General features: G+C 62.5%; 1 protein-coding gene across 2 annotated transcripts in view; it reads left to right on the top strand.

The window, feature by feature from the left end:
* Positions 1-25,195, top strand: part of AGAP3 (ArfGAP with GTPase domain, ankyrin repeat and PH domain 3) — a 140,182-nt gene extending 114,987 nt beyond the window's left edge. For both annotated transcript variants that reach the window (XM_065630057.1, XM_065630056.1), the window contains exons 12-18: positions 4,291-4,464; positions 9,020-9,181; positions 21,009-21,163; positions 21,666-21,756; positions 22,056-22,278; positions 23,402-23,657; positions 23,952-25,195. In XM_065630057.1, coding sequence (XP_065486129.1) covers positions 4,291-4,464; positions 9,020-9,181; positions 21,009-21,163; positions 21,666-21,756; positions 22,056-22,278; positions 23,402-23,657; positions 23,952-24,179 — 1,289 coding nt within the window. In that variant the 3' untranslated portion in view covers positions 24,180-25,195. The remainder of the gene's footprint in view (positions 1-4,290; positions 4,465-9,019; positions 9,182-21,008; positions 21,164-21,665; positions 21,757-22,055; positions 22,279-23,401; positions 23,658-23,951) is intronic.
* The last annotated feature ends 237 nt before the right edge of the window (positions 25,196-25,432 follow it).

Here is a 25,432-nt window from a genome sequence, read left to right as displayed (position 1 = left end):
CTGACATGTCTACATGGATCTCTTTTTGGGGTTTTGAGGAAATAGTGATGGGGGAGCTTTGCTGGAGGGGCTGTGGGCAGGTCAGGGGTTGCTCAGTTCTGGAGGCTCTGGCTCAGAGCAGCACTCCGTGTTTCACACGTAGCCTTTTATTCACCTGGCACCTCACTCGCCTCATTTAAAGAGACCACATCCATCAAGTGGCAGTGGTGTCGCTTCCAAAGCGATGCAGTTCCCAAGGGCTCCAACCTTGCTTGGACCACCTTGCAGACCCCTGGAACGAGCCAGAGTTATGCAGCCCAGAGGTCCCCACCTGCACAGCGGGGCCACGGGGATGTGTCCCCGCAGCCAGGGGCTCCGGGCAGCTGCTGTCGCTTGCAGGGAGCTCCTGGAGGGACCGCGGAGGCAGCAGAAGCTGCGCTGGAAACGGTGGCAGCACCATTTTGTCTCAAAATGAAGTTCTCAAATTGGCACCTCTTCCTAGTGGCAAAGTAGACGTCGACTGGGGAGGCTCGTGCTGGTGCCGGTGCAGGGTGGGTGGTCACCGTGGTGTGGGGGGGGGGCTCTGAGCGTGTCAGTGGCTTCTCGAGCATCGTGTCCTGCACACGCTGGGCGTCCTGCCGAGCCGGCACAGGTCACACCGCAGCCATGGCAGCCTGGGCTGAGCCAGAGCAGGCCTGGCAAAGCCGAGCAGGACAGCGGGGGGAGCTTGGGGCATCTGGGGCTACCGCTCGGCAAGGCTGAGCTCAGCAGCCTGCCTGTCCTCCTGTCCATCCTCCAGCCTGTCCCTCTGCCTGTCCCTCTGCCTGTCCTTCTGCCTGTCCTTCTGCCTGTCCTGCTGCCTGTCCTGCTGTCTGTCCTGCTGTCTGTCCTGCCTGTCTTGCTGCCTGTCCTGCTGCCTGTCCTGCTGTCTGTCCTGCCTGTCCTGCAGCCAGCACCATTCCCATGGCCTGGCCTCACCCCGCCAGTGCCGCAGAGCTGAGGTCGGTCGCTGGGCAGGTTTGGATGGCGGCCGGTCCCTGGCTCTGGTCAGGGCAGGAGCACTGGCAGCTGTGGCAGCCTCGCTGCTTCTGGGGGGGCCATGGGGGGACCTGTGCCCACAGGTCGGGGGTGCAGGGGGCAGATCTGGGCACCCCGGGGCTCTGCAGCACCTTCCCTCTGCCTGGGGAGCTCCTGGGCCGTGGCAATGGACACGTACTGCGTGCGCAGTCTGGCACGGGGCAGCGGGCACTGCCTGAGCTCGGGGCAGCCTGTCTTGTCCTGTCCCATCCCACCCCATCCCATCCCATCCGATCCCATCCGCACGGTTCCCGTCCCCAGCCCATCCAGCCCCAGGTTCAGCCTGTCCCTGCTCCGGCAGCAGGCTCCTTCCCTCGAGGAGGCAAGAGGAGATGGATGCGGCAGTCAGGAGCAGAGCGCCAGCTAATTACCCTTCCGAGTGTGTCTTGTAAATTAAGGGCTAATTAGAGGCAAAGTCAGTGTCATGGTTTTACACGTGTTTCTGTGGCGCTCAGCAAGCGAGGGAGGGGGAGTGCGACAGCGGGGCTGGAGCAGCGAGGCCGGCGCTGTGCCGGGCTGCGGGCACTGCGGGGCTGCCAGCTCGGCACCGGCGCGGCCGCAGGACCTGCCGCGGGGTCACCCACACTCCGGGCACTGGGGAGGGGGGTTTTGGCCCAGGCTGGGTGTGCTGGAGAGAAGGGTGGGAGGCGGCTGCTGTGCTGGTGGTGAACGGTAGGTGCTGGGATGGACAGAAAGCTGGGACGGACGGACAGCGTGCCTGGGGCAGGGCTGGTGGCCCCGTCACCCTCCACCCGCACCCCCTGGGTCCAGGGTCACAGGGGAGGCTCTGGGCTCTGGAGCTGCGTTCCAGGCGCTGCAGCCTCAGGCAGCGCCTGGCACCGGTGACGCTCCAGTCACACTTCTCTGGTTTTCATGGAAACAGCAGGGACAGAATGGTAACTTTAAGTACAAAATCTGGGGCTCCACACAGGGATTTTACAGAGCTCTGCTCTCTGTGGGGCTGGCTGGGTGCTGGTAGTTCCCCTCACAAGGTTGTGCAGTCTCCATCCTTAGAGATACTCAAAAACTGTCCAGACACGGTCTGGGGTAGCTGGCTCTGGGGGGCCCTGCCTGACGGGGCTTGGCCAGGACCGTCCCCAGAGTCCCTGCGGCCTCAGCCGCGCTGGGCGTCTCTGAGGGCGAACTGAGTGTGTTTCACACCCTGGTCAGGTGAGCTGGGTTGGCTGGACCAGATCTGGCTGGGGACCTGCTCCTGCCAGTGTCCATCTGTGCTCCAGCCTGCTGCTCTGACAGGGACCCACTACACACCATCCTGGGCGGTGCCAGCACCAGCCGGGACAGGTGTGGATGTGTCCCAGTGGACAGGTCAGATGTGGACGTGTCCCACTGGACAGGTCAGGTGTGGACATGTCCCACCAGCTGGGTCAGGTGTGGACATGTCCCACTGGACAGGTCAGGTGTGGATGTGTCCCACCAGCTGGGTCAGGTGTGGACATGTCCCACTGGACAGGTCAGGTGTGGATGTGTCCCACCAGCTGGGTCAGGTGTGGACATGTCCCACTGGACAGGTCAGGTGTGGACATGTCCCACCAGCCGGGTCAGGTGTGGACATGTCCCACTGGACAGGTCAGGTGTGGATGTGTCCCACCAGCCGGGTCAGGTGTGGACATGTCCCACTGGACAGGTCAGGTGTGGATGTGTCCCACCAGCTGGGTCAGGTGTGGACATGTCCCACTGGACAGGTCAGGTGTGGACATGTCCCACCAGCCGGGTCAGGTGTGGACATGTCCCACTGGACAGGTCAGGTGTGGATGTGTCCCACCAGCCGGGTCAGGTGTGGACATGTCCCACTGGACAGGTCAGGTGTGGATGTGTCCCACCAGCTGGGTCAGGTGTGGACATGTCCCACTGGACAGGTCAGGTGTGGACATGTCCCACCAGCTGGGTCAGGTGTGGACATGTCCCACTGGACAGGTCAGGTGTGGATGTGTCCCACCAGCTGGGTCAGGTGTGGACATGTCCCACTGGACAGGTCAGGTGTGGACATGTCCCACCAGCCGGGTCAGGTGTGGACATGTCCCACTGGACAGGTCAGGTGTGGATGTGTCCCACCAGCTGGGTCAGGTGTGGACATGTCCCACTGGACAGGTCAGGTGTGGACATGTCCCACCAGCTGGGTCAGGTGTGGACATGTCCCACTGGACAGGTCAGGTGTGGATGTGTCCCACCAGCTGGGTCAGGTGTGGACATGTCCCACTGGACAGGTCAGGTGTGGATGTGTCCCACCAGCTGGACACACTGCTGCTGACACTGTTCCACAGGCCCTGCCCTCCTCCGTGGCCAAGGGCTGGTGTGGGGGTCCCAGCTCCTCATCTTCGCCTCTGGCCATGGGGGGAGGACCCGCCGTGTCGGGCAGGAGCAGAAGCCTTTGCTCCCCTGGCTCCACCGGCTCTGCGGTGGCTGGAGCTGGAAGCCCTGGGGAGGGTGCAGGTGCCTGTGGTGGCAGGTGTGTGGGACCGTCTCTCTGGGACAGCATCAACCTCAACAGATCGCAGCCCTGAGCAGCAAGATCTTTGCTCCCTGTCAGAGCTGCTCTGTTTACTATTCTGGAAATTCTGGATGTTCTTGTAACCCAGAAACACTTGACCCATTTTGAATCTCTGATCTTGTCTTCTGTGATGGCCTCCAGTCCCAAAAAACGCTCCTTTCATTTGGGGTTCGAGGTCTGGGCTCAGCTCAAGGGGTTTCCAGCTGGTGGGAAGAGGCTTTTCCACGCCACAACCCCACCTTACAGACACCTTTTCCTGTTTGTCCCTTAGACATCTTCCGTGTGATTTTGCGTTCTTTCCCAGCGCACAGCGTGGTTGTGTCTCTTGCTAGGACCACACAAGGAGTGAAGTGCGGAGTGAGGATGGGCACGCTGGCGAGGGGCAGGTTGTGTTTGTCCAGGTGCCTGCGGCCATGGTGAAGGTTCTGAGCAGAGCGTGAGCTCCAGCTCACCTGCGAGCCAGGGTGCCTGGGCACAGACACGGTTCTGCGCTGGGACCCCCGGCCAGCGTCCCTCTGGGAACTGCGGTGTGCGCTGGGCAGGGCTCTTTTCTCAGAACCTTTGGGGTGATGGGCTGGCAGCCCATGGGAGAGCAGAGCCAAAGAGAGCCTGTCCTCCTGCAGGGCCCCGGGGACGTGTCGCATCAGGTACAGGACAGCTTTTCCTCCCTCCACCACGCTCCAGGGCAGCAGTGGGTCCGTGCTGAGGTCGCGTCTCTCTTGCAGGTGCTCCCCACTCCACCAGCAGCACCTCCCTGCACTCGGAGCGCTCCATCAGCGGCATCAACCTGGTGGGCTTCAGCTCAAAGCCCGACGGCATGCACCAGCGCTCCTACTCCGTCTCCAGCGCAGACCAGTGGAACGAGGCCGTGGCCATCCCCAGCAGCTGCCCCAACCCCGGTAAGTGGCACTTTGACCTGCTCCCCTCGGCTGCGGCAGGCACGGAGGAGGATTTCGGTGCTGGGGGCAGTCCTGAGCTCTGCCAGCCTGAGTTTGCTCACGGGTGTGCAACACGGCCATTGGGGCCTGACTGGGACTGTCACCTTTGCAGGGGTAAGCTGGCGGTGGCCACAGCAGGGGACAAGCTGTTCCCGGGCACGGTGCAGCCCAGTGACGCTGCTCCGCGGCACGGCTGCTCCACGGCACGGCTGCCGCGGCCTCCGTCCTCCGCCTGCCCCGCTCTCGGTGCACTGTGCGAGGAGCAGCCATTGCTTCACCCTGTCTCTGCTCCTCCTCGGCACCCCCCGCTCCCCAGTTTCGGGGCAGTTGAAGGAACAGGAGTAATTCCTGTCTCTGGAGCGCACACTGAGCACGGCCTGCCCCCTCCCCCCACGCTCACTCATTCTCTGTGATGTTTCAGGACAGTTGAGTGAATTAAAATAATTCATACATTTCCCAACGTAGCCACTTTGCCGAATTGGAAAATAAATGCTTTTGTGCTGCATTCATCACTCCTTCGTTCCTGGCTCTGCCGCCGCACTAAAAAAGCAGTTAAATGCACATCAAGAGTGGAGGAGCCATTTCCATGCCTGCTCGCCCCTTGTAGTTCTCATTAGCGCGGCAGCCGCCCCCCCGCTCGGTCCCAGGGGCTTTCGCAGTTTAAAGAGAGCCTCTTTATGATCATTACCGGAGTCCGACTGTGCGGGCGCCATTTGCAGCTGAGGAGGCTCCTCATTTGTAACTGTGAAAAACTATCAATTTCAGCGCGCCTGATGCAGCGGCTCCATCATTGGCCCCATCAGCTCCCTGCTGGAAGCGAATTAATCAGACTGTTACTGCTGATGGGGCAGCGCAGGCGACGGGAGCGGAAGGGCGCAGCTCTGAGCATTAATGTGCCGGCAGCCCCCCCGCTCCTCACCGCGGACACGGCTGCAGCGCGGCGGCTTCCACCGCCAGCACCGGCTGCGAGGGGCAACTGCTGCTCCGCACCCGCTTCGGCACGGGCGCGGGGCTGGGGACTGCGGGGCTGGTCCTGCACCAGAGAGCAGCGTCCCTGCACCGGAGAGGGGTGTTCCCACACCGGAGAGGGGTGTCCCTGCACCGGAGAGGGGTGTCCCTGCACTGAGAGAGGGGTGTCCCTGCACCGGAGAGGGGTGTCCCTGCACTGAGAGAGGGGTGTCCCTGCACCGGAGAGGGGTGTCCCTGCACTGAGAGAGGGGTGTCCCCGCACTGGAGCGGGGTGTCCCCATCACAGGCAGCACCGTGCCCAGCCCACAGGAGCCACGCGCAGCAGCAGGAGCCTCCCGTGCCCCGGCGCAGGGAGCAGACAGGCTGCACGCAGTTGGCACCCACGTTGCCTTTGCACAGGTGGATTTTGTGTCGCGGCCATGCCGGACAGCAGCTGTGTGCCCGGGTGGGCTCCCAGCTCGCGGGCCATGTCCTGCTGCCGGCCCGGGCCTTGCGTGGCCACGATGTGTGTTTTTCCAGCCCTGGTCTGGCCAGTCTGCCACAGGAGAGCAGGCCGGCCGCGGCTCCCTGCCCACGGAGGAGCTGTGGTGCAGCCACCAAAACAATCTCCCTCTTTCATGCGAAGTAACCTGGAGACTGACACAAACAGGAGCTGAGGTGCTGCTGCTTCTCCGTGTGACAGGGAGAGTCGAGATGTCAGCTCAGTGCTAATTGTGCCTCCGGCGCTGATGGCTGCTCGTCCGCTCTGCCAGGGTCCCGCTGCTCTGTGCTGGACCCCAAGCCCTGGGGTCAGTCCTGCCCCGTCTTAGTGGTCCAGAGACGTGTCGCTGGCCCAGCTATGCTGAGGGGTCCGTAGCGTATGAGGGGTGACCAGCCCAGGTGTCCTGGGGGCTTCCTGGAGCAGCCCAACAGCCCAGGACCCAGCTCACAGCTCGCTGCGCTGTTATCACAGCGCTGGAGGGGAAAGCAGCGTTTCGTACCTCCAGCTCTTGTCTCCCGTCTCAGAGCCCCTCGGGGCTGTTGAGGAAGGGCTGGGACAGGTGGAGCTCCCAGAGCAAAGCTCTGGCCCAGGGATGCTGAGCAGCTCCCTGGGCTCCTGCCCTGGGGCTGGAGCACCCCAGGCCAGGTACCCACACAGCCAGGGGCCGACAGTGTCAGGAGGGAGAGGGTTTTTGGGGGACAGGCAGCTCTTCCCATGTCACCCAGCGTGCCAGACGGGGTGGCAGCCGCCCCTGCAGAGCAGGGCTGAGCTCGGCGCTCAGCACCTCGCTGTGCCGCTGTCTGCAGCCCAGGCCCCAGTTCTGCGCTGTTTCCAGATGTGGGTGGCGGGGCAGGGTGGGGGATGTTCCTCTGCCTGGAGCGGACCCACAGGCACTGCAGAGGGTGCAGGGTGTGCCCTTGGTTCCCAGGACAGGCTGCCCCCTCGGCTGCTGCCCTGGAGAGCGCACAGAAGGGGGTGGCACGGGCTGTGCAGGTCATGCAAACGTGCTCCAGCACATCTCGTGCCTGTCCTTTATAGACCTCTGTGGTCTACCCGTGGGGACCCAGGGCTGAGGAGGAGCCAGGAGGTCCCACGTGTGCCTGCAGAAGTGTCCCGTGGTGAGACAGGGACCTGGAAGTCCTTGAGTGGGTGTTGGGGATTGAGTCTGCATTGGGAAACCTCGGGAAAAGAAACATCCTTCACACTGGGTCAGAGGAGGTCGCTTCCGTGCTGCTGGGGAAGAAAGAGGGAGAACCAGCAGTACATGATCGCGTAGAGGGAGTGTGTTTCGCGGCTGCCCCCACCCCGCTGCAGTGCCATCCCCATCCCACTGGTGCCCCGGGAGCCCCCAGCTCTGAGGCTTTAGCTGCTGGGCGGTAAGAAGAGCAGGGGCATGACAAGCAGGAGGTGTCCAGGTCAGTGTCGGCAGGATCTGCAGAAGGACACAAACCCTCGCCCTGCACCGGGAGCGGGCAGGATGCGCCCTGCAGTGCTGGTGGCCCTGGGGACGTCCCGGGGAGCAGGTGGGCAGCAGAGCGGGGCCGGATGCACCACATGTAGCCTCAGAAAGTTCAGGTCCCCTGCGACACCCAGGCTGGGAGATGAACGTGACTCACACCTGCTCTGACGCAGTCCTGTTGAATAGTATCAGTAATTTATATTTATAAAGACGGAGTCTGATTTTATTAGCTTTATCTCTCTTAATTGTCAAGAGTGAACTATTTCCTTGTGGATAAATAGCAGCAGAAACACCCTACTGGTGTGTGTCAAACGCAGTAGAGAGCAGAGGCGGCAGAGCCCCATGCGGCACCTTCTCCAGCCCAGCGCGGGGCCACGGCTGCACGGAACCTGCACGGGGCACCCGTGGCCGCTGCCCGCCGCTCCGTCTGTCCTCTGCGGGACGTTTGTCCTGCCCCGCAGACACAGACCGAGCCACCGAGAGCCAGTCTGACCGAACCGGGTGAAACGGGGGAGCAGAGCTGCCTGGGGCGGAGAGGGGCCCCGCGAGCCCCCGCAGTCCCCGCTGCTGGAGGGGCTGCCCTCGTTAGAGCCCTGATTGCTTTCTTAATTGCACGTGCCATGGAACATGGCGATGGGAGGCTGGGACCTGATGGAGACAGCGGGTCGTTGCGAAGGGCTCGGGGAGCTGCCGGGACAGCAGCGGCGGGCACAGAGCTGCCGTCCGTGCCAGGGGATGCAGGAGAGGCAGGGGTGCATTTCGGAGAGGGTTAACCCTGCAGCGAGGGCTCCTGCGCCTCGCTGCCTTCCCCGGAGTCTGCATTTTTATGCTGATTGGAAGCCTGCGCTGTGTGTGCTGCTGAAATTGAATGTCAGGCTTTTGATTTTGTTGCTGGTCTCTAATGAAATTTGACATTTAATGGTGAGTGCAGCGGCAGCGTGTGTGTGTGTGATCGGAGCTTGATTAGCGCGCTCTAATTGACAGTAATTAGGCAGCTCCCTGATTGTTTCTAATTCTGCTATTAATTGTAAGGAACAGTATGATTGAGGATAAATTTGGTGCGTTGCTGCTGGGGATGCAGCTTCTTCAGCTCCGTATCGGAAGCCTATTGAGACCATCATGCTCAGGTTCCTGAGCGTGGCAACCCCCGTCACCCCGTCTGGCAGAGCGGTGCCGCGGGGATCGGTGCTGCTGCAGCGGCCATGCTGGTCCCGGGACCGGGGTCTGCACCTGGGGGCCCATAGCACCTCCTGGGACTGTCCCTTGCCAAAATGCATGTGTCACCACGGAGCAACGTGCACAGGGACGTGTGCTGAGGGCTCGGCAGGTCTGGCTGCCCCGGTGGTGCCGTTGTACTTGTCCCGGCCATGCAGATGCCGGCACAGACTGTGTGATCATCCCAGGGGAATCCCAGTGCTGAGCACATCCCGCCTGTCCTGCCCGAGGACCAGAGCTGCCCTGTGCGATGGGACCCAGCGCGGGCACTCTCCTGGGTTCTGCCTTTTGAGCCCAGCGGAGCACCGGGGTGTCTCCAGGATGCTCGGGTGTCTCTGAAAGAGCAGACTGTCACTGTTGCTATACATTACTTTCTTTATCTTTGTTCCCAGCTAATGGTACTGCCGATTCTCTCAGCTCCAGCCCAAACATTTCCAGTGCTGCCAGCCCGAAGCTGGAGCCGCCTCCATCGCCGCATGCGAATAGGAAGAAGCATCGCAGGAAAAAGAGCACGGGGACGACTCGGCCCGATGGCCCCAGCGCAGCAGCAGAAGGTAGGACAGTTCTGTGGCCTGGGGCAGCTCTGCCGGCACCGGCACCGGGGCTCTGCCGCGGCTCCTCAGGGATCGGGTGCTCCTCGCCCGAAGCGCCGTGTGCTGGGGCAGCCCCTGGTCTGCCCTGCGTTCTCGCCTGCGCTGGGAGCAGGACAGCCGTCATTCCCGTCACTGCACGTACTGTTAGCCGTAGTAATAATCGCTAACTGGATTAGCAGAGCTGAGAGCACCCCACACAGTTAACGCATGCTTAACTATGCTTAAGGTGTGCAGACACTTTCTACCTCAAGACAGAACATATTTCTGTTTGCTTGTAAATTTGCCAAACTTTCATCATTTAAAAGGCCTATCCTGGCCATCTGCCTCAAGCTGAGGGCTTCCCGGAGAAGTTTATCCACTTCAGGAAACCAGTTGAAGACATATACATAACTTTACCTATTCTAACAGTACTGATGTTTTTTCTGTTGAGAAATTCTAGTGCCTCTGCAGTGTCTGAAGAGGCACCCAAAGCCTGGCAGGGAGCCTGCAAGGCACAGGGAGGTGCATTTGCTGTGAAAAGCCGTCCAGATTTGTCCAGGTAGAGATTGGCTGGGCAGCCGCATTCTTCAAAGCCCATGTCTATGGTTAGCCACCAGGGGAGGTGATCCTCAGTGTTTAAGAGCTGGCTTTATCCTAGATCATCCCATCCCACAGCACTCAATAAGCTTTTGTGGTAAACCAAAATAAAGGTTTCGTTCAGACGGCTAAGGGGAGATAAGTACAAGTGTTTGAAACTAGTGGCTGCTGTAAAACAAACCAGAAGATTTTTAGCCCATACATTTGTTAACCTGTACCTGACAAAGCCTGCAGGGGCTGTGGCACCTCACCCCAAATCCCAGCTCAGCCTGCAGAGCAGCAGCTCCGCTTTCCCATGGCAGAACATCTCTTCTGAAGGTCTCTCACAAGTGTTGTGGTGACGATCTGCATGGGAGTTCAGCAGTTCTGTTGCTCATTTTTTTCTGTTGTTCGGTTTTTTCTGTTGTAGTTATCTTCACCCGAACACTGCTGAGTTCAGGAAAGACTTCACCTTTGTGGTGGTTGACTCAGGGAGCTCGAGCATCTCTTGAGTCTATACTGTACACCGGGTGTCTCGTGGAAAGCAAGCAGCGTTATCTGTGCGATGTTTTGTTAAACTGATGCGTTCTTAGCTGTGGGCATGTGTTGTCTCTTCCGACATGTTACTGCCCTTCCCCACATCAGCTCTCAGTCTGCAGTTGTCAGTCCAGTGCTTTGGAAAAAGAGAGACGTATTCTTTGTGTGTCTGAAAGGTGGGGACCAGAGGGTAGAATGGCTTTGCACCTACACGTGAGACAAAGAAAGTACATGCTAAAGTACCGTGTCCCACCCTGTAAATAACACTCCAAGAGAGTGTGGGAGTACTGGAGAGAGGAGTAAAGAAGGTCTCAAAACTGAGCTGGGTCTGATGAACATAATTAGGATGTGGACATTGAGGTATTCAGCTTGCCAGAATGAAGACTGAGAAGCAAAGGACCAATGTTTTCGGTACTCATAAAGAAGCCTGGTCCTGGAAGGCGGTTCTACAGAGCAGACGGGGTGAGAGAAAGTGCAGAGGCCAGGATCTCAAGTTACACAAAATTGAATACAGTTTCTTAGTGGAAAAGGTAATTAAACATGGGAACACTTTTATGAAGTAGTGGACTAACCACTGCTCAAAGTGTTAAATAAGTTACTTTTCCGCAAGACATGTGTGATGGGCAGACCAAGTGATTGTCGCCCTCCTCCGAGGATTCCCAGTCCCTGAATCTTTGAGCCATCCCAGTTTTTCTGTCATTTCCTGGAGAGTGTTTTTCAGACACATGCTCACTCTTGCTGTTTTTCCCGTGGGAGGTGGGGTGGCCGAGGATGCACATTGTGATGACGTGGTGCCACATGATGCGTACGAGGGCAGCAGAGTATGTTGTGATACCCCTGCCCTGGTCCCGGACCGCGTGATGTGCGGGCAGCGGTCCTGTGCTGGCTGCGGGGATGTCCAGGCCCTGCCTTGGGTTCATACAGTTAATTTAGAGCCCTGTCGGGTGCTAGAGTAGTGTAATTTTTTCCTACAATGTGCATTACTTCGCATTTATCAACATGGAGCTTCATTTGCCAGTGAAGTGTCAGTTACCCAACGTCATTTGTCACCGCACCGACCTCGCACGCGGCTGCTCCTCCTGCTGCCAACAGCCTCTGACACCAGAACCGGGAGCAGGAAAAATGCCCCCCCAGGGCCTGCGTCACCTTCGCTGGGTGCCTCGTGTTGTCCCTGCCCTGCCCCAGCACCGGGACTGCTCCTCCGGGGCTGGTACAGCTCCGGGACCAGGGCAGGAGCCGGGGAGACGCCGGGGCTGGTGCTGGGGCTGCTGGTGTCCTGGGCACTCAGGGTGACACTGGGCTGGACTCACAGCGGGTCAGTCCTGCCTGGCAGCCCGCGCTACGGGCAGGAATTGGCGGCGAGCAAATAAGAGATGCTGAGCGCCCATCCTGGTGCCTGAACAGTCCGCACTTGGTCCCAGTGTGCACCTGAGGCTGAGCATTGCCCCGCATCGTGGGCATGACAGATGACTTAATGTCGTGGGCTGGTGTCCGTAAATGTGTCTGATTCTTCCTCGAATCTTTTTTAGCTGTATTTGAACAGTTACAGCAGTTTTTTTCACAGCAGGATAATCTGAGCTTTTTGCCTTTGTGTAGTGAACGCGGTGAAGGTGCAGGAACGGCTGTGCGGAGCCGGGCTGCGCGCACGGCAGAGCCGCTGTCCCTGTGGAGCTCACCCCGCGCTGGGGCACCCTGACCTGGGGGAGCGCGGGCCCCCCAGAGCCTGCGGCCAGCACACCCCGCAGCTGCGCTGGTCGGGACAGGCTCTGGGCTCAGTGTCCCCGGCGGGGGGAACGCGGGGCAGCCGCGGCTGTGCCGGGCCCGCCGGCAGCACCCGCCGTGCACAGGGCACGAGCAGCTCAGGTAGCATCCTGGGAAAGTTGGTGAGGTCTGGGGATAAATTGCCATCAGTTTATCTCATTTAGGAGGTAATCAGAGCCAGGGACGTGCGGAGCAATTGAATCTTAGTTGTTCTGAAGTATCATAAATCAAACGAGCTGTTGCTTTTTTACATGGTCGCATGTTAAAGAGAGCTGGTGTCAGGCTGCTAGGGAGCATCAGCAAACTATGGCAAGCGTGGGATTGGGCTGCCGGGGATGCCACCAAACCCGAGTGCGGCTCAGCTTGTCAGGGAGCACCCGCCGGCTGGCAGACCTGGTGTCACTGTCAGGGGACATCACAGCAGCCCCGGGAAGGGCTCGTCACCACGGTGGGGCTGCAGCATCAGCCTGCAGGGACCATCGAGTCAGCCTGTGGGGACCATCGGGACAGTCTGCTGGAGCGCAGAGCCCAGCAAAGCGCCGTGGTCAGGAGTGCCCCGTGCTGCCAAGCCCAGGGCCCTCCGCAGCCCTGCTCCCAGCCAGGGCTCTGGCTCCCGGTTTGGGGTCCCCGGGAGCCGCCAGGCACAGCTGACGGCAGCAGCACCTTCGCGACGCTCCCTGCGCCAGCATCCCCATGGCTGCCAGAGCTCCGGGGATAATGAACTTCTCATGTGCTTAAAGAGTGATGCAGGGTGCATGGCGAGAAGCTGACAGCCCCTTAATGTGCTTCTCAGTGGCGGCCAAACGACGCGGTTTTGTCTTTGTTTTTTAGTTTTAAAACCCACGGGAAATTGATGGCCAGTAAAGAGTTGTGTTGGGGCGATGTGCGTGATTAATGCCAACTGTCAGGGGCTGTCGGAGGCCGATCTCAGTGAGCTGGGAGTGCGGCGCTGAGCCGCGCTTACCAGATTGCCAGGGATTCCAGCTGCTATTGCTCAGCTCCCGCCTGCCCCACGCAGCGTGTGTCACCAGGGCGCTCCCTCCGCCAGCCTCTTCATTCAGTGCTAACGAGTCCCTCCTGCTTGTTACCGGCCCCGGGAGCTCCCTGCTCCGTCCTGGCCAGGGAGAGCAGCCTGTGCCCGGGCATCCCCACCGCGGCTGGGCCCCCATCCCCACGGCTCCACACCCGCCTCGTGCTGTGGTTCCTGGGGGACCCTGTGTGGCCCCGGGCTGCCCCTCTGAGAGCCCCTCGTGCCCACGCATAACACGCTGGCGTGTCTTGCAGCCCGCGCGCTCCGGCCCTGCCCGCAGCAGGACCCCCAGCCCCAGCGCCCGCTTGCCCTGCACGGCCCTTCTGCTGCTTCCCAGCCCCGCTGCACGCACAGCACCCCGTGTGGCATCTGCCCCTGCCCAAGGAATGACACTCTGGTCCCCCGCGGTGACCCCTCTGTACATTGCAGCCCACCCTGCGCATCCCGCGGCAGCACCTTCCCTTCCTGGCGTGCCGGCTCAGCTGCCTTTGCCGTCCTGCCCCACATGTGCACGGTCACACACGTGACGTTGTGCCCCACACCGTGCTCCCCGCTGCCCATGTGCCCATCTCCGCTGGCGTCACTGGCACAGCCCTGCCCGCCCCAGCCCCGGCCCAGCGTGCCCCTGTGGGCAGCGCAGGCCCCACGGGTGGCGGGGACGTGCCAGCTCAGCTTGGGGCGCTCTGGGGACAGGGGACACAGGGACAGAAAGCACTGTGGGGTCTCCAGAGCAATGTTCTTGCTGCAGCTCTCCTGGAGGCTTGTCGCTGCAGAGGGGGCCTGTCCCCGTTGCACTAATACAGGTTAGGAATATTGGGTTTAATGATCTGCAAAATGAGGAGGCAGCGAGCTGACATTTACGAATGGTGCTGCATCCTTCTCTTCCCAGACGCCTGCTAATTTGTTGATATCCCAAACACCTCATAATGATGTGGTACAGTGGCAGCTTGCAAACAAGCATCCTGAGGCTGGGGGCTGCTGGCTGCCCTGCTCCTGGACACCCTTCAGTGGGGAGCGGAGCTGTGGGCCAGGGCGTCCCCTCTCCAGAGGCAGGACCAGCCCTTGGTTCCCTGCCACGCACCCCACACACCGGGGGTGTCCCCTGGCCTCCTCCCCGCTTGAGCCCCCCCTCACTGGGGCATCCAGGGGCACCTCTGCTGCGGGGGAGCTGGGACGGGAGCCGGAGAGGGGCAGTGCGATGGGACAGACTGGTGTGTCTGGGACTGGGCTGCGGGGGTGACAGAGGAGACGTCTGATGCGGAGCGGGGCATGGCTGGTGTGAGCTCTGCAGGTGGAGCCCTGCTCCCCGTCCTGGGCCTGCCGGGGTGCGGGGCAGCGTCTGCGCCGTCCTGCCTGCGGGGCAGGGGCTGCAGCCCCTCTGCCCGGGGAGCAGCTGGGGAGGGCTCTCCATGCCCGCCGTGCTGGCCTGGAAATGCTCCCACCCGTCCGTGCTGAGCTCCCTCCTGTCCACCCCCTGTCCTGTGACGTGTGGGCTGGTGTGGGGCAGCTCTGTCCAGTGCCTGGTGTGTGGAGAGAACCACAGCCCTGTCCCGAGTGCTGGGAGAACCACCACCCTGCCGCACGGGCTGAGGAGCATCGCGCCACGTCCCCACAGTGACCAGAGGAGCATTGCTCCATCTTCTGTGTCCTCCCCCAGAGCTGCCCTGTGTCCTGGTGCTGAGGGACAGGGGAGCAGCCCACCCCGAATTGCAGCTTGTGCTGGGGGTGCTGCCCCAGCCTGTGTGGGGCACAGGGTACAGGTGGGCGGCGTGGCCGTCCTGTCCCTCTGCAGCTCCCCGGGGACACACCGGCCCAGGCTGTCACCCACAGCTGGGAGAAGCAGCGTGTCCGTGGGACAGGACGTGGGACGTGCCAGGCCCCTGGCTCCGGGTCGAGAGCCCCACGGTGGGGTCTCCGTGGGCTGTGATGCGGTGTCTGAGCCCTTTGCAGAGCAGGACAGGTCCCTGTGCCCAGCCTGCGCTGGAGCTGAGGTGCTTTTAGCCACCCAGACGTCCCAGTTCTGCTCAAAGCTGTGCTCCCTCCCTCTGGAGCAGAGAGAAGGGCCCTGGCACGAGCCGCAGGGACGGCACTCCTGGGACACCGCTGCTGCCCGTCCTCCCTGTGCTGCTTCCCCACCACAGCATCCCCTCTTGCCTCCGCAGGGGACAGTGACACCCTCGCCACTCTGCTGGACATCTGGCTGTGGCCACGTCTGGGCAGCAGAGCTCTGTCCCCCTGGGCTTCTCGGTCAGGCGTCCCCTTTCCCTCCTCCCTTCACCCTGTGCTGGTTCCTGCCAGGACATGCAGGACCCCAGTGTCCCCATTTCTTCCCAGTCCCGTGGTGCTCATCTGCTGGTCCTGAGGACCCGCGTCCTCCAGGGCTGCCTCGCCGGCGGCGGGGGCTGCTGCTGGCCCCTCCAGCGCTGCAGGTGGAGGGCGGCTCGGCGGGGCGGTCACCTCGCTGCGGTGGCTGCAGGAGCCCGCACGCCCACTCGGGCGGTGACTCGGCTGCCGGTCAGGTCTGGGTGCCGCCCGCCTGGCCTCTCTGCGCTGCCCTCGCTAATTCTGCGCTCGTTTGGAGCTCTCATTGCGGGGCGGTGTTGGAGCTGGGTCATGGGGTTAACGCCCATTAGCAGAGCCGGCTCGCACCGAACTCTGCTCAGCTGCTCTTCACGGAGCTCAGTCTTTAAAACATCATCAAAAAATCATCAAGAGAGAGCGAGACAAGCATGTTCGTTTCCACTGCCCACTAATTCTAATGGAGCTGGCGTAATGGACTCCCACCAGCATGCCTGCCGGTGGCTGCCGAGCCAGGGAGACGGGCCCGGGACAGCCCCTGTGCCCCGAGGAGCTGGAACGGGCTCCCAGTCCTGCCGGAGCAGCCTCCTCTGGCCCTCGGCCCTGCCACAGGGGCTGTTCTGGGCACCGGGATGGGCCTGTGCCCGGTGCATGGGGCAAGGACGGGCGCTCGGCCAGCTCCGCTCAGCAGAGGCACCCGAGCCCTTCCGCCTGGGTCAGCTGCTGCGTGCCGCCTGTTCATCTGGCCGCAAATGCCTGTGCCACATCAGACACCTCTGCCTCTCGCCAGGAAAATCTGAGAAAACCCCATACTTTCCCTGAAGCTGTGGCTCGAGTCTGATTGAACTTGTACGGGCCCACCAGGGAGCTCAGGGAGTTGTCCCAGACTCTCCAAGAAGCAGGGTCTGGACACTGTTTGAAGCTGCTCTGGGTCCTCGCGTCTGTCCCAGCTCCGCCAAGCCCCGTGTGCGCAGCTGAGGGTGCAATCCCGCAGCTCCCCATCTCCCGCACCACACGGCCGCCCTGCCTGGCCGCAGCAAAGGAGAGGTGCTGGGTTTGCTTGTGAAAGAAGCCTTAGTGTGGCAGAAAAGCTGCCGGCCTTTGTTAGCTCTTCCCGGGTGCTGCTGAGAGCAACAGGCCCTTTGTTCCAAGTGAAGCTGGAATCTGTGAGGCACAAAGGAGGAAGGGGACGGGGGTCCCACGGCCAGCACTGGGGCTCTGCTCTGACCGGGGCTGCTGCTGGGCTGGGACCCGGCAGCTGTGGGCTCCGGGGTGTCCCATGATGTGGCGGGGGAAAGGTCTGTCTGAGTGTGGCTGGGGCCCCAGGAATGTCGCTGCTTGCCCGTGGTCGGGACCGGTGGGAGGGAGCCGTCCGTCCCTCCCCTGTGTGTCCTGAGCAGAGGATGGGGACACCAGTGCCCCCACCCAGCACAGCCGTGCTGCCGGAGCAGAGCGAGCCCCGCTGGGAGCCTGGGCAGCTGGTGCGGGGCCGGCGGCTGCGCCTCGGCTCTGCTGGAGGCGAAGCTTTGGGCACGGGTCCCTGCCACGTGTGTGCTGGGGGGGCACCGGGCCAGCGAGAGGAGGGAACGGGGTGGTGGAGCCGTGCAGGCCTGTGGCAGAGTCCCTCCCCGTGTCCTGGGGACGGCACCGACCTGCTGGCTGCTGTGTCTGTGGTGGCTCAGTAGCTTGAAGTGCATCAGCCAGCGCAGGACGCGGGTCCCAGCGGCTGGCCTGGGCTCTGCAACACGCTGACAGCAGCCGCAGGCGGCTCAGACCAAGAAGGGGACAGATTTAAGGAGAATAAGGCCCATTCTGATAAACTGGGGTGTCCTGAGAGTGGCTTTGTTGATCGCTGCTCCAACAGCGTGGCCTGATACCCGGTCTGAGACGTGCAGATGCTCCTTCAGGCACCTGGGCAGGCACTGCCCCCGGGAAGGAATGCAAGAAATGTCACCCTGTCCTTCCCGGCAGTTCCTGCTTCTCCCTGGGCAGCAGTCAGTCCTGGTCCCCCGCTGTGCCGCTCCCCGCAGAGGCAGCAGGAACTGCCTCCCGGAGCAGCTGGAGCCCTCGGGTCCCTGCCTGCGGGTCGCGGTCCCGGGCGGGACGGTGGGGCAGCTGCTGGCCCTGGGGCAGCTGCAGCTGAGCAGGGCTGGGGGACCAGCCGGGCGCCGGGCGGCAGTTCCCGTGTGGCCTGGCTGCCATCGGAGCTGGGTGCTCCCTGCCCGTGCCCAGGGCATGCCGGTGTCACCGGGGATGTCACTGCCGAGGAGGCAATGGCTGTCAGCCTGTCTGTTACCTGGGTATTTCTTCTCCCAGTATTCAGAAGTTACTAGCTCTGTGTTTTCCAGGACTCCTGTTTTTGACCTGGCATTTGGTGTCCCTGGAGCGTCCACAGCAATTTCCATAGGGAGGAGGCAGGTTCTCTGCAGGAGCAGGGACTGTGATGTCCCTTCTGAGCTGCAGGAAGGGGCAAAGTGCTGGGCAAGCGTGATGTCCGGGTCAGGCAAGTGTGTCACAGAGCGGGGAAGAGTCCAGCAGCGTGACTGACTGCCAGCACCCGCAGCCTTGTCCTCCTCCTGGTGCCCCAGAGTTTCTCGTTCCCAGCAGGAGAAAGGCCATTGCAGATATCTTTCCCCAGAGGAAGACTCCCAAGCTGATTCTAGGGTGAAATGAGTGAAACAGCCTCCCCTTCCCGTGTGGGAAAGGCAAGTCAGTTGGCACTTCACCTGAGACCCTTTGGTGCTGGAGTCATTCCACCCTCCCAAGGCTCTGCTGGTGTGGAGACCCAGCCTTGTGTTCCTGCCCCAGCCCGGTTCATCTGCACTGATGGTCTCCAGGACCCGCGGCTGCTGCTGGGTCCGTGCAGGACACACCATGGAGGGCTCTCAGTGATGGCAAAGAGCAAGCATCTTTCCAACCCACATCACGCACGCTTTTAAGGCCCCTGAAGTGCGAGACCCTGAGCCACGTGAGTAGCGTGGGACTCTCCACCACAGCACAGCTGCAGGAGCGGCGTTTTACCCTCAGGTTGTTCTGGACCAAGTAGCTGTGAGTGATGGAAAGAGAGAGCTGGGTGCCGTGGCCGATACTTATTAACGCAGGTGCTGGTGCCTGTGAAGGCAGCGAGAGTCTGGAAGAGCACTTGGAGGGGGGAAGGGCTGTGGTGTGTGGTGTCCCCCACATCAGGGCTGCCTTCCCTCAGAGACTCCCCGTGCCTGCACACATTGCGTTTGTGGACACCACCCTGCTCAGGGGGTGCTGAGGGTGGCCGTGCCCTTGGTGGGACGTGCTGGCGGCCCCCGCACCCATTCATTGTCCCAGCTGGGTGCTGTGTCCTGCAGCAGCCCCCCACTCATTGCCCTCCTGCTGCTTCCCCACACTAAGAGACTCGGGCTCAGCCTGTGGGCGTTTGGGCAGAGGAGGGGACAGAGGACCCCCTGCTCTCCTCCATGTCTGCCCGGGGCACAGACCCTGCCAGGCTGGGCCAGCGCGGCTCTGCCGGGCCCGGCTGGGCCCACGGCCTCCTGGTGCCTCTGGAGCTGCGCCGTTGACTCCCTGCTTTTAATAGAGAGCTGGGAAGGCACATTATGGAGATGAGGGTGTTATTTGCATAACGCTAATTAGGTAATTACAAATCATTTTGCTATGAGCTGAAGCGTGTGCTGTGACATAACGTTTATTAGTCATTCCATTCAGGCCCCGCTTAGTTAAGTCATTTACTGCACTAACTACTGAAGTTGGCAATAAAAGGTAAATGCTGGTGCTTGGGTGCAGAGCCGAGGCAGGGCAGACATGCGGCCCGTGCGCCCACCCAGCACAGCCCCTGGCAGCCCGGCACAGCCTGGCGCAGCCTGGCACAGCCCATGGCAGTACAGCCTAGCCCGGCACAGCCTGGCACAGCCCATGGCAGTACGGCCTAGCCCGGCACAGCCTGGCACAGCCCATGGCAGTACAGCCTAGCCCGGCACAGCCTGGCACAGCCCATGGCAGTACAGCCTAGCCCGGCACAGCCTGGCACAGCCCATGGCAGTACGGCCTAGCCCGGCACAGCCCGGCACAGCCTGGCACAGCCCCTGGCAGCCCAGCACAGCCTGACACAGCCCATGGCAGTACAGCCTAGCCCGGCACAGCCTGGCACAGCCTGGCACAGCCCATGGCAGTACGGCCTAGCCCGGCACAGCCCGGCACAGCCTGGCACAGCCCCTGGCAGCCCAGCACAGCCTGACACAGCCCATGGCAGTACCGCCTAGCCCGGCACAGCACACCACAGCCCGGCACAGCCCATGGCAGTACGGCCTAGCCCGGCACAGCTTGGCACAGCCTGGCACAGCCCATGGCAGTACAGCCTAGCCCGGCACAGCCTGGCACAGCCTGGCACAGCCCATGGCAGTACAGCCTAGCCCGGCACAGCACAGCCCGGCACAGCCTGGCACAGCCCCTGGCAGCCCAGCACAGCCTAGCACAGCCCATGGCAGTACCGCCTAGCCCGGCACAGCACACCACAGCCCGGCACAGCCCATGGCAGTACGGCCTAGCCCGGCACAGCTTGGCACAGCCTGGCACAGCCCATGGCAGTACAGCATAGCCTGGCACAGCCCGGCCCCACAGCCCATCCGCGAGCGTCACAGCAGCAGAGCGGCAGCCAGAGCAGGACACCATATTTTAAGCCTTGCTTTTCAGCAGGCTCTTGCTGGTTTGGGGCCGTTTTCTCACTGTCCCCGTCCCTGCTGCTGGCTCTGCCGCCCAGCGCGCGGTGCCAGGGCTGACACGCACCACAGCCTGCTCTGCTGGGGATGCTGATGCTTCCATCCGCACCCAGCCTCTGAGTGCCTGGCGGCCTCAGCAACCCTCGGAGCTCACCAAAAATATCTTCCCTCAAGACAGAAAGTCAGGAACTTGTCCCCAGGTGTTTCGCAACCACAGAAGTGCTTTAACACTGAGGCTGTATCTTGTGGGGTCGCTTTGGGACACTGGTGCTGGGGCACCTGGCCCTGCCCTCCCGGGTACTCTGCTCCGCTCGGCCGGTTCCAGGGACCCCTGTGGCCACCAGCTGCCCGAGTCTGGGAGCCAGCGACGGCCCATCCAGCAGGGCACCGAGAGGTGCCAGAGCTGAGAATGGCGTCACTCCGGCCTCTCCGTGGCTGCTGCGCAGTTCCTCATGACTTAGTGCTTCTCTGTGGGAAAACCGCGGCTGCGCCGTCCTGTGCGTCCATGGAGCACCCCGGGCTCCCCGGGCAGATCCTGCTCCTCGCGGGCCGTGCTGCCCCTTCCCCTTGCACAGACTGTGAGGAGCTGCCGCGGAGCCCTCGCACGGCCCTTCCGTGCATTTCTTGGTTCAGTGTGCGGAGCCCTGTCCCTCAAAGCCACTCGCCGGAGGCACCGAGCGCTCTGTGGGCCCTTGGGGGGTGATGGGGCTGTTTGGGGGCACCGGCTCTGCAGAGGAGCTGGTTTCACTGCTCAGGGGTCAGCAGCTTTCCCCGGGCGGGACGTACGGGCTGTGCAGAGCGGGGCACTGGCAGTCCCAGCGGTGCGGTGCTGCAGCCTCCCGGGTTTCCCGGCTGGCATCCCCTCCCCTCAGCCATGCCACGGCACACCTCTCTTTTCCAGAACCAGACGAACCGTTTGAGTTCATTATCGTGTCCCTGACGGGTCAGACATGGCTCTTTGAGGCCTCAACGTCAGAGGAGCGAGAACTTTGGGTCCAGGCTATCGAGAGCCAGATCCTGGCCAGCCTGCAGGGCTGTGAGAGCAGCAAAAATAAGGTAAGAGGCCTTGGCTGAGTTGTGCTTTGCTCCCTCCTCGCTGGCATCTGCTTTGCTGTGTCCATCCCTGTCCTGGGCTTCCCTCTGTCTGGGCTGGATCCCATCCTGATCCCTCTGCTCCCAGAAGGTTTAATCCCATCCCAGGGACTGTGCTGCTTCTCCCCTGGTTTCCCGTCACCTCCCGGAACTCCCTGTCCCCTCCCCGGCCTGGCTCCAGCCCCCAGAGCTCTCTGCATCCCCCAGAGCTGCGTCCTGCCCTGTCCGCTCCCTCCTTGGGCAGCTCTGCCTTTTCGCTCCCTCTGACCCACCCAGCGCACTCCGGCTGCAGATCAGCCTCCCCTGTGCCCTGTTCTCTGACCCCCGTGCCAGACACCCGTCCTGCAGCAGAGACCGCAGGTGCCCGATGGAGTGGGGTGCTGGAGGGGCCCTGACAGGCTTTTGAGGACACGTGGTGGGGCAGTTGGCCTTGAGTAAACAGGATTCCCGTGCATTTTTGTTCCAGGCTCGGCTGGGCAGCCAGAGCGACGCACAGGCCATGCAGGCCGTCCGCACCGCGCGGGGAAACAGCTTCTGCGTGGACTGCGATGCACCCAGTAAGAAACACTGCACTGGGAGGTGGGGACCCCTCCCCAGCCACCGCTTCTCCTACCCCAAAGAGCCTCCTCTGTGGGGCTGTCTTGTCCTACACTGGACCTGTTCTTCAGGGACGGGACTGACCCACCGGCCACTCTGGTCCATGGCCCTGCACGGACCAGCTCCCTGTGCTGCTGGGCACTGGCTTGGGGGCACCTGCGGGGCAGGTGCCTGCAAATGTGACCTCCTGGATCACAGGAGACGGGCTGGTGGGTCTGTCCTGGTGTTAACTCTCCCCCATCGATCTTGCTGCCCGCAGATCCAGACTGGGCGAGTCTGAACCTGGGTTCCCTCATGTGCATCGAGTGCTCCGGGATCCATCGCAACCTGGGCACCCACCTGTCCCGCGTGCGCTCCTTGGACCTGGACGACTGGCCTAGCGAGCTGCTCATGGTCATGACGGCCATCGGCAACGCCCTGGCCAACGCCGTCTGGGAAGGAGCGGTGGAAGGCTACCCCAAGCCCACCCCAGAGAGCAGTCGGTAAGGAGGATGGGGAACTGCAGAGATGCTTCTCAGACAACCACACTGTCGGGCTTGAGAGCACCACAGGAGGCTGGGAGCAGTGTCCAGTCAAACAGAGGTGTGCAGGAACCCTGGATGTGCTGCAGTGTGCGGTCCTGCCCGCCCCTGGGGCTCCAGAGGTCTCTCCCACCACCCCGTGGGCCGGCAAGCCTTCCTGGTGGCCACAGCCGCACGGCCACTGCTGGAGCCAGGGCTGGCTGCACAGCAGAAGGGGTTAACAGAGATGGCTTGGCAGCGTCCTGCGGGTCTCAAGGGTGCATCCCTTTCAGGCCCTTGTCTGTCCCTATCGGAGCGACTCTCCTGTCACTCATCCCAACAAGAGCCCATTCTGCAGCTTATCAACGGATAAGAGCAGGTCAGGGGGCGGCGGCAGTGAGCATGCTCCGCGCGGGGCATTGATGGCCGCTCGCCAGATGCAGATGGATAGAATGGCAGCAGATAGCGGCGGCACGGCACACATCGATCCGCCCGGCCCCGCAGCCCCAGGCGGGACGGACGCTGCCGCAGCCTTTGTTTGCACCAGGCGAGACGGCAGCAGCGATAACGTGCCTCCCCTGGCACCGCTGTCGCCGGCAGCAGCTAACCTTTTCTTGCCGCTGGCCACAGCCCACACACGAGCACGGGACAGAGCCGGTCCCTGTGCTGCCAGGTAACGGGCACGCAGGACAGTGTGTAGGGGCACTAGCGCGGAGGTGCAGGTGTCCCTCCGCGCAGTGACAGATGTGGGACACTGCTGCTGTACGTGCGTGGACGTAAGCACATAGTGTGCACAGGGAGCTCCAAGGAGGTGCCGTGAGACAAGCGTGTGTCGGGCTTGTGTCTGGAGCGGGTGACAGAGCGCTGGTGACAGAGCCGTGGTGACAGAGCCACGGTGACAACCCTGGTGCCAGAGCTCTGGTGACAGCCGCCTGCACAAGGGGCACAAGGGACAGGTGTCTGCAGCCGGGGCTGTGCCGGTGCGTGACAAACACTCCCTGCTAGCACAGTGGGCGGTCAGGGTGGCAGTGCTGTTCATGTCCCTCTCTACATGGAGCCCAGCCGGGCTGGCCCACCTGTGACAGTGACAGTGTCCCATCTGCAGGGAGGAGAAGGAGCGCTGGATCCGGGCCAAGTACGAGCAGAAGCTGTTCCTGGCGCCGCTGCCGCAGTCGGACATCCCGCTGGGGCAGCAGCTGCTGCGGGCCGTGGTGGAGGATGACCTGCGCCTTGTGGTGATGCTCCTGGCCCACGGCACCAAGGAGGAGGTGAATGAGACCTACGGGGATGGAGATGGGCGCACAGCTCTGCATCTGTCCTGCGCCATGGCCAACGTCGTCTTCACACAGCTGCTCATCTGGGTAAGATGGGACCCCACGGCCTCCACCGCAGCGCTTCTGGTCCTGTCCCGGCGCTTCCCCACTGCAGCACCCCCACCCCCAGGTCCTGGGACACCCGTTTGTACATCCCCCTCCCACAGGTTTCCCTGCATGCCTGCTGGTGCTGCCCTGCCCACCCTCCCATGTCCCGCTCCCTGCCCGCCCCAGTGCCACAGAGCTGCTCTGCCTCTGCCGGGGCCCTTGCCACACCAGCCCTGTGCCGGTGGGCCCCGCGGCGCCCGGCGCTGCTGACCGGCTGCTCTCTCTCCTGCGCAGTACGGGGTGGACGTGAAGAGCCGCGATGCTCGGGGCCTGACCCCGCTGGCCTACGCCCGGCGAGCCGGCAGCCAGGAGTGCATCGACATCCTGCTGCAGCACGGCTGCCCCAGCGACAGCGCCGGCACCACGCTGACCCCCAGCCTGCCCCGCCGCAACATCAACGCCAACAACAACGCCTGTGCCGCGGTGCCAGCCGAGCTGGGCTCCAGCCCCGGCGCCGTCTAGCTCCTCCGGGCCCTGCACTCAACACAGCCCCTTCCAGCCCGGCCAGGGGACCAGGGCTGCAGGAGCGGGTCTGAGAGCAGCACAGCCGGGGCACCCGCTGCGCTCGCCCCCGCCGGGACCCCTGTTCTGGCTGGGGGAGGCCTGGGACCATCTGCTCCCCGCACCGGTCCCCGCGGGCTCTCCCCGCGCGGCTGTGGGAGCCGTGCTTGTGGAGTGGCTCCCTCAGTCCTGGGGACGGGGGCTCCAGTCCACCCTGTCCCCATGGCCGGTACGGGGGGAGGAGAGGCGGTTCCTCTGTGCCCCCAGCACACATGTAGATAACAGAGGGGCTGGAGGCAGCCTGGGTGTGCGGCCGTCCCTGCGCAGCTGGTACTGGGGAGGGCAATGGCTGTACCCGCTCTCCCGGCCACGGCAGTTTGGGCTCTTCCCTCCTGCCCTCCCGCGGCTCAGCCCCGCTGCAGCGGGAGGTGCATTTCCCACCCCTGTGCTCCCCTCTGCTTCTGGCCAGTGCAGGGAGGGACCCGCTGTGGCTACCGCTCCCCAGCGCTGATGCAAAGGGAGCTTTTGTCCCACGCAGACCCTGGACAAAGGCCCCTCCAGCCTCCCTGGTGACCTAGAGGGGAAGAGGATGGTCACCCGGGGACCCCCAGCTGTGTCTGTCTGTCTGTAGAGTCACTGTCCTTCCAGGTTCAAGCCCCAAAGCCATACACAGTGTCTCCATCAGAGCATCCCCGCTGGCTCCCGCTGCTGCCCAGGCGGGGCTGGTCTCCGGCTGAGCGAGAGGAGGGGGGAGCCGAGCGGCTCCCTTGGGTTTTGGGCCAAGCCTGCAGCTGAGCGCTGGAACCCCAAGGCTTTGGGCACTGCTGTGGAATGTCTCTGTCACTTGTGTATAAAATGTACATTGGAAATATTTATATGGACACTCTGTATATACTGGTTCTTTGCCATGAGTTGCCGTGTGTGTGTTACCTGCAGCCAAGGAGATAAAGGCCAATAAAGCAACCAACCTTCTGCCAGGCTGCTTTTTCTGTGTGCTGCCTTTTGGGCCTCCAGCGCAGCCCTGTCTGCTTCTTGCCCGCACAGCAAGCTGGGCTGTTTCCATCCCAGAATGACAATCGTTCCACAATCGTTCCGCCTTTTCTCCTCCAGCTCAGGAGCCGGTGGTGGCCGTCCTGTGCTGAACGGGGACACGGCAGAGCGCTGGCACGGGGAGGGCAGGTGTGTCATCCCAGCACTGTGGGACAGCGCAGGGA

Source organism: Caloenas nicobarica, chromosome 2 (assembly GCF_036013445.1).
Source record: "Caloenas nicobarica isolate bCalNic1 chromosome 2, bCalNic1.hap1, whole genome shotgun sequence".
Classification (NCBI taxonomy): Eukaryota; Metazoa; Chordata; class Aves; order Columbiformes; family Columbidae; genus Caloenas; species Caloenas nicobarica.
Note: the sequence above shows the minus strand (reverse complement) of the source record. Positions and strands in the feature narration are given on the sequence as shown.